This window comes from Mustela erminea, chromosome 8 (assembly GCF_009829155.1).
Source record: "Mustela erminea isolate mMusErm1 chromosome 8, mMusErm1.Pri, whole genome shotgun sequence".
Classification (NCBI taxonomy): Eukaryota; Metazoa; Chordata; class Mammalia; order Carnivora; family Mustelidae; genus Mustela; species Mustela erminea.
Window position 1 is genome coordinate 51,045,208 of NC_045621.1, and position 8,711 is coordinate 51,053,918.

Consider the following 8,711-nt stretch of genomic DNA (forward strand, 5'->3'; position numbering starts at 1 on the left):
TGGATATGTTTCATCAGTATGTAATATGGGAAACACAGTATGTGAGTGTGTGCATGTGTACCTGCCTTAATACTATTTAGAATAGGAACTACATGATCCTGCTCAATTTATCGGAAAATAAATAAAGCAAGAGAGACACTCTAGATCCCAGAGGAATTCTTTTCCCAAAGTAATCAGACATCTGGAGTCTCCGTCTGATAAAAATCAATGACTCTTTCAGGGCAGTGTATCTTTAGATGTGGCCGAGGGAAGGAGAACACAATGAGAGAGGAGATGGCGAGGGTGGCAGGCAAATACGAAAAAAATTTGACGAGAAAAACTAACATTTGCTCCTTGTAATAAACTGTGCCAACATGTAGACTATAGCATAATTATGTGTGTATATTTATATCACCATGAATTCCGGAAATAGTAAATAGGAGCAATTTCTTTATTATTTGACTCTTTTGGGGTAGATCATATGCCTTCCCTAATGTGTGTTTATCGGTGCCTGTGTATATGGCTCAAATGAATAGGAATCATCTCGTTTTCTTGGTAATCACTTGTAATGTACCATGTATGCAAGAGGGCTTGACAAACACTATCTGTTTGACTTCCAAGTTCAGAAAATATTCTACCTAATGGAAACCAGCTTTGAAATGGGGACAGGGCAGAGTTTTGTTCCAGCATTATCACAGATGGCTTGACCTTTTATGTATTGATCACTTTGTGCCTGCATTTACCCACTCAAAAATGTTCCAGCAACAAGCTCTTACATATATTTAGGGAAGGAAGCTACCCAACATCCTTTCAAAAAATAATAAATAGACAAATGAATATACGCTTTGCTTATTCTCACTGAGTTACAGTATTTAGGTTAGAAACAAGCCACTGTTTGCAAGCTTACTGAGGAGTATTTAAAAATGCACCTAGTTGTTTTTACAACAGTCCTTGCAGAATCTCCCTCTGAAATATTTTGAATTTCCCAAATATAAGTAGTAAATTTAGACTATTCTGTTATGATCACCACAGATGATCTGTGACTTGCGGATAACATGACATACTTCACTTTTCCCAAACTATATTTTCTAAGACTTTTAAAAATCTGAGCTCATGCTATCAAATTAATCCTAGACTTTCAAACATTTCAAGCATGTAAAACAATACAAAAAGATTGGGAAAGGAAGATACTGAGATTGGTGATGGAAGCAATTAACCATTGAGCATTTAAATTCAGAGATTAAGAAACAATTACTATTGTTGGAGCTGACTCTAAAACACGTCCCATCTGAGCTATTGTGCACATACCTAAATGGGATTTGGCAGGTGGATAAAAGATTTGTTGATTCCTGTTTGGGGGATTGCTTTAGATTGCTGCTTCAATGGGCTTTCAAAGCAGGTTTGAGTCTTAGAGAACAAACGGAACCCTGGAATCCTTTCCTGGCACTGCAACTCCCCAAATGACAATTACAATAAGCCAAGGCTAATGCAGGCTCTAACTGCATGAGGAGCAGCTGCTGTGTGGTGTTGCAGAAGCTCAAAGGGGAAAATGCTTTGGGGGAGAAAAATTGGCTGTTGATTTGTCTTCAAACACCCGAGAAGTTTCTGTAAACAACAGCACATATTAGCTTGACTGCCCGTGATCTAGATGAATCACTTGCCAATTATTTGCTTCTTCATTCAGTGAAGGGCTTTGCTTTCATTGTGCCATCCAGTGAGAATATAGACATCTGGAATATGTAGGCACCATTAGATGATGTGTGATTTGTCAGTTTAGAAACTGTTGTCTACCCGGGCCTAGCTGGGTATCTGAAATTTTGCTTTGGTTATTGTAAATAGCATATCCTGAGTCAAGGAGCACTTGGCTCTTGGGGATAAACGTTTCTACCCAAAGGACCAAGATTGGAAAGATAAAATGTATTCCTAAGGTCACCTCATAAAGAGATGCATGAAGTGTCTTAAGAGACAAGGATATGGGGGCGCCTAGGTGGGTCAGCTGGTTAAGCAACAGCCTTTGGCTCAGGTCATGATCCTGGAGTCCTGGGATGGAGTCCCGCATCAGGCTCCCTGCTTGGCAGGGAGTCTGCTTCTTCCTCTGACCCTCCCCCTTCTCATGTTCTCTCTTTCTCATTCTCTCTCTCAGACAAATAAATAAAAACCTAAAAATACATATACGTTTAAAACAAAACAAAAAAAAGAGACAAGGAAATGTTACACAGGTTAATTGAATAGAATTGTAGAATGTCCTTTTAGAGTCCATCTTTTTCATTTTAGGGATGCGGCCAGTCAGCTACCCAGAGACCAGAAGAACAAAGCCTTCTTCCATCATAGTGCAGTGTGCCATTCCCTTCCCCCACCTCACAATTAGCGTAAGCAGACAGTCACAGTACTGATTCCGGACCCAAGGAGAGGTCAGTGTGGCTTGGAAATCAATAATCAGGCACAGGGACTGTCCCCCAGGAGCAAGTCTGATCTTAGACCTAACACAGTGGCATGACCTTTATATTTTGTCTTCCCTCAAGCACCCTCAAGGTGTTCAGCATCCAAGTTCTTAATACAGTTTCAGAGGCAGTGAGAAGGTCTGTATCAGAACCTTAAGAAAAACAACATGTATTCATTCACTATTGGCTCAGACCCTCACACGGAGGCCACTCCGTTCAGCTCAGAGGCGTCAGTGGCTAGCTGCACAGCCTGAGAGGGGTCACGGCCTGGCTCATCTGCTTACTGAGTCTCACACAAACCTCTCCCAGCTTCTGCTGTATTTCCTGAAGGGTTTCAGGAAGCATCAAATACCTCCCCATGGACTAGGTCAGAGCCAGCAAGCTTTTACAGGAAGCCATCTCTCTCTCTCTCTCTCTCTCTCTCTCTCTCTCGGGGCTTCCCACTCATTACTGACCAAACAGTGGACTTCAGTGTGGGATGAGATAATCTGCCTGTTTGCATGTCTCCCTCCCAATTCCCAGTCTCTTAAGGCTGAAATTGTTTTCTTAGGTCGGACACAGAGAGTGACTTTTTAAAGCTTACTTTCCTTTACAGCATGACTGTGGGAAAGGATAGATGCTCCATACACTCTGGACAGGATTAAGAAGTTTCATTTAATGTATTTGTTGGAATCAGAGAAAGTGCCAAAGGCAGGACAAGACAGGGAGTGGCGTGGGGCACGAGAAAGTGGTTGCCGTGTGGCCATCAGGGAATAGGGAGTGTAAAAAGCTTCTTGCACACATCGCCTCATCTATAAAAACCAGAACCACTTGGCATCTCTCTAAGTAACAAATGGATCTAAGGGCTGTAGAGAAGAGTTGTTGGCAGGAAATGGTCCCCAGGGCTATGATATTTTCAGACTGTATGCCTTTCCCTATAATGCATAGATCATGGATAACAGAGCTCTGCTCACATATCTTGTTTTACCTGAAGACTAAATTTTGCAGGTTCTGGTTTGTCTGGCAATCACCATTTCTGGGAATAAGAGAATAAATTTGGATCATTGAGGCAAGAAGAAACTAAATTTTCTTTTGAGCTGCACGGAGAAGTAAAGAGGTGTAAAGAAGTATTAAGACAAACAAGCATGGAGGAGAGCATCATGATAAAGGAGACAGGAGAGAGAGGCCCCTCTTTCAATTTATAGGACTTTGGCTTTCAGTGGAAAAGTCTGTTGTATACAAACAAGTGAAAATGGACCTGCAGGTCTGAAACAGTTCTGTGTCTGAAACTCACTGTAAACATGTACCTTATATACCGCAGAGCACCTAGCAAGATTCCTACAAACTCTAGTTGATTGGTTTTTGATCCCAAATCAATTTCCACCAGAACACAGAATTCACTGATGGGCTTATAAATCTGCAGGAAGAAGGAACCTTCAGCTGCTGTTGCAGCCACCAAAAAACAAACAAACAAACAAAAAACGAAGTTTAATTTTAACTGGTTTGTCCCAGAGTGAACTGGCTGTTCTGTCTGTTTCTCTCTTTGAAACATGGAGGCAGCAGCTTCACTTGGTGCCACAGACACTGTCTACAAAATGAAAAGTCTCCATTAGCCAAAGTAAACTGTCTTCCGTGATTCACCCTTGAGTGCATGAGGACTCTGCGTCCCTCCCCAGAGAGAAAAAACAAAAAACCAATAAGCAAACCCTTACCGGATGAGAAGACAGGAACTACAGGCAAAACTTCAAAATCCTTTTTTTTTTTTCACTCCTGAAACCTATCAGCATTCAAAAAAACATGTGAAGGCATAATTCCTGGTGAGATTTACACTGAGTTAAATAGACATTTAACAGTAGACAGGATGTCAAAGGACGCTCAAACCTTTTGATCCCAATCTTTGAGTCAAATGACCGTGTTTGCACCAGTTGGGTTTCTTCCTGAGTACATGGGACATCTTATTGTTACTTAATTGTTCTCAGTCTTCTGTCTGCTATTGTGGTCTTCCGTTGCTATGGCATGGAAGAGGATCCTTTATGTTTTTGAAAATATTTAGGATCCCACCCCAACTGTCAGTATGAACTGCTCTACACTTCTTATCAAGTTGAAGCCTGGAGTTGTATCATTTGGGTTATTTTCACAGTCACGGTTTTCTAGGCTCTTCTTGCTATCAGTGTTCAACTTCTAAAGTCCAAAATGCTCTTAGCAGGAGCTATAGCTCTACCTCAGCCCAGCCTTCCCTGAGTGGGTTTAACATACTCACCCCCAGGCATTCAGGACCTTGGCTAACTCCTCTGAGCCTTTTTGCCTGGCCTGAGATTGGTAACTCTAGATTAAAAAGCAGGCCAAATCTTGCTTTTAATTTCACCATTCCTCTGGAAAATGTAATATGGCAAAGATAATGCATGTCATGTATTAGCAACAGTGTTTTTAATTCTCCCAGGGAGAATTAGCATCCTTACATACTTTAGCAGCTACTTTTCCTCAAATTTATTCATTAATTATTTATCTATTTTGGAGCAGCACCCTGACGCCTTCTTGCTGACGTTGGTCAGGGGAAAGATGCCCTCCCTGAAGGCTGGCCAAGCCATCCCTTCCTCTCATTAGCGGTGTAACCCTGTGTTCCCGCTGGAGCCCAGGACGGAAGTGTCATCTTCCCGCGGGGGCCTCCCGTTGTCCCGCCTGGCTCAGAGAGCTGAGCCTAAATGAAATATATAATATTAACTGTTAGAGAAAACAAAGGATGCCGCCTCCAGCATGGCTTCTATGCCTGAGGCTTGGCCACGTCTCACTAGTCCCTAGGCCTCTCCTTCTCACCCGCACCCTCACTCGTCTATGAGATCCACGAGTTGAACTGCAGCTCTCCAAAACGAATTCCCCCCCGCCGGTAACCCGACTCTTCAGGACCACGCGTTCCCTTCTGCCCGGAGCTCAGAATGACCACCAGGAAGCCAGGAGCAAAACATTTAAATGTTGCATTTATTAAGGAAATGTTAAATAAGGAAAAAAAAAAAAAAGTCAAACCGGTGTCATGAACGTCAAGAGCACTTTTGTGGCGTAAACCGTGCAGTCATGAGCTACAAGTTCTATTCTAAGTCTTTGCCCCGGGGCTAATTAGGGCGTCAGCCTCCTCCCCCCACCCCCGCCCTACCACCCCCTAGTTGGAAATGCAATAAAAGAAACAAATCACCCGTTCAGCATTCGCAGGCTTTCCCCTCCCCCCCACCCTTTCTCCCAGGATAACAAAACTCTAACCCCAGGCAGGCAAATAGGCCACTAGGGCAGCAAAGGACTTATCAAATATGTGTATTCAAGCAAACAAACACAAAATCCCTTAAAACAGCACAGTTACAATCAATCAAAGATATTTATAGTCTCTCGCGCCAGGACTGGGAGGAGCGGGAGATAATGGGCGCGAATCCGGACACTGATTTACGTGTCCGCCTTAGTTCTGTTGCGTGGCGTGTACACCGGTCACTTTTCGGGCCACCAGGCAATCGGTGCCGCTGGGTCTCTCCCCTGCCCGCCCGCTCCACCTGCCCCGAGAGCGTGGCCCACCTGCGGGTGGAGAAGGGCCATCGCCGGGTCGGTCTCCCCGCATCTACGCCAGCGGCAGCTTCCAAAGTTCTGCGCCCTAATCGCCCTCTTCTTGCCACTTGCTGCTGAGTCCAGTCGGGGCCCTCTCCTCCTACCGCCAGGAATGGGGACTTTCAGAGGGCGAGCGAGAAACGGGTCGCTTCATCCCGAAAGGCAAAAGTCGAGAGAAATGATTGACTCCGACAGGTTTGCTTCGCCCGGTCTCGGATGATGAGGGGGCGCGGCCCGGCCGGCTAAGTAAGGAGGCGTTGGGGCGGCTGCCGCGGCGGCGGGAGGGCCGGTCAGTAGGGCCCCACGACCACCGCTTCCACCTCTTTAGACGGTCTCCGGTCTTTCACCAGGAAGTTGATCATGCCCTCGGACTTGATGAGGAGGTTGCAGCCGAGGAAGAAGATGCCGAAGACCACGGTCAGGGAGAGCACGCACATGACCGCGATCTGCACCACGCGCATGATGTACAGGCTGCGCTCGTCCGGGCCGCCCTCGGCGAAGCCGTCGTCGGTCACCACCGACGCCTGGGTGCAGCAGCGCACGGCGCGCTCCAGCGCCTCGCTGCTGTTGGCCAGGAGCAGGCCCGCCACATCGGTCTGGTTGTCCAGCGCTGGGTTCATCGCGGGAATCGGCGGGCGCTCCGGGGAGGCACGGGTCCGAGGGGTGGGAAGGCGGCCGGCGCGGGAACGGATCCGGAGCTGAGCGCTCACTTGGAGACTTGGCGCGCGCGGGGGCTGCTCGCGCTCTCCTCTCCCAAGTCCCCGGGTCTTGGGACTTCCCCAGGAGCCTTTCCGACGCGCGCCGCAGCCTGGCTAGTCTGCGCCGTCTGCTCCTGCCAGGGCGGTGCTGGTTCCCGGCGCTCGCTCAACTGGGGGCTGTTGGAACTTGGCGGGGCTGGGCCAGCGGGGCCGTGGGAGGCGCGGCGGCGGCGGCGGCGTCGGCCCGGCGGCTGCTCTGAGCGAACAGCGGCCCCTTCCGGCCGCGCCACCGCTCCGCGCCCGCGGCGGCTTGGCGGTGGGGGAAGCAAAGGGGCGAACCTCTTCCTTCCTCCTGCTTTCTCGCTTCGCCTCTTTTTCACTTCCAAAGACTACGCAGAAGTCTGTACCTTTCTGTACCTTTCTGGCTAGACGGATGATTAAAGAGTTTCGGATGGAGGAGAGGTTGCGATCAGCTGAAAGTTTCCGAAGAACTGGGTCACACCAGCTCAGCGTGTCTCCTGCCTCCCGCCCCTCTCACCTCTGGGCGGATGAAAGTGGCGATGAATCGCAGGTGCCAGATGGTGCTGGGCGAAGGCACGGGCCCGCCACATGTGTGTGATTCCGTCTTGCCTGCGACGGATTTCTGGTGGAGTAGGGATGATCTGGGACTTTGTTAAAGTGTGGATTTTAGAAAGAAAGAAAGCAGGGAAGGAGGGAAAGAAGGGAGTAGAAGTAGGAGGGAGGAAAGAGGAAAAGGAGGAAGGAAGCCACTGGAAGACAGAGTAAGGCAGGTTTAGAGTGATTTTTGAGGCGAAGGAAGGGAGGGGGTAGTAAGGGGAAAGATAGGCTCTTCTGTGGCCTTGGTGTGGGAGTGGTTGCCAGAGGCAAGATCACCTCTCCCATAAGGGTGGGCGGAGGGACAGAGTGGGTCCTCTTATAATCTTGGTTGCAGATGAGTTTTTGGAGGTGCTTCCGGTGTTTCTCTCGGTTGGCAGTATATCCGTCGTTTTAGGGCTCATCAGTATCCATCACCTAGAACACCGGCCAACTGCTGCAAGCTCTCCCCACTTTCCGTAAACTGAGGTATCGCATATTAGTCATTTCCAACAAAGCTACAGATGTTTCAGGGGCCTGAGACTTCGGCCCATTATGATTTTGCTACAGGTTCAGGAAAATGTTATGAACTTGTCAGATTGTTTCTTAAGCTCCAGAAGAATTCTTCTGTTGTTGTGTTTTGGTTTTGTATTTCCCTTTTCTGTTTCCTTTTCCCCCTCACCTTCCTCCTTCCCCTCTCCCTTACTCACTTCCTTTCTTCTTTCAACTGTAAAAGGCGGAAACCAGTCACCTGATGCTCAGTCCAGACTTTTGGTAGAATACATTTACATTTCTGTTAAAGCATAATTTTCACTTCTTTTCTCAATTCCATTCTTTTTGCTTGTTAAACGCTCTTATGTTTCTCTCCCCAAACATCATTTATTCCATGTTGAGAGATTTCCTTATTTTTTCTTACTACTTCATGACCGCCATAACATAGAATGAACTATCCTTCAGTTAAGAGTTTTCAGTTTTTGAATGTTGATTATATATGCGCTTCAATAGGCCTAGATCCTTCTAAATAGCTATTTTTGTTTTAGGTGTAGTTTCATAGCTGAAAATCCAGGCTTTTGGTTCTTATCTGTAATTCATCTGGTTTATGGCTCTAGTTTCTCGTGACTTCATTAGCCTTGAAAGATGTTCCACTCCCAACAATTTCTTATTTGGAAGAATGTATTATTAGGTGATTGGGAAAAAACCTATTTAAATCTCACTATACAGTCAGTCTATCTTAGTTAGGATGAGTGATACTTAACAATAAAACACAATGTATATGTGAAAAAATTACAGAAGAATTTAAGACATTATATAGCAATACTATAATGAATTGTAAAGGCAAGTAGTAGAAATTTAGAAGAGCAAAAGGTAGAGAACAGAGGTTGACCTCCAGGGGTGTTAACTTGCATAGGGTAGTATGTTTAGTAGAAGTTGAGTG

At 46.4% G+C, this 8,711-nt stretch overlaps 1 protein-coding gene across 1 annotated transcript; it reads right to left on the reverse strand.

Moving 5' to 3' along the window:
* Window positions 1–5,359: 5,359 nt before the first annotated feature.
* On the reverse strand, window positions 5,360–6,877 carry RPRM (reprimo, TP53 dependent G2 arrest mediator homolog). The gene has a single exon (XM_032355600.1). It carries the CDS (start codon window positions 6,602–6,604, stop codon window positions 6,275–6,277), a length of 330 nt encoding a protein of 109 aa, XP_032211491.1. The 5' UTR covers window positions 6,605–6,877; the 3' UTR covers window positions 5,360–6,274.
* Window positions 6,878–8,711: the final 1,834 nt, after the last annotated feature.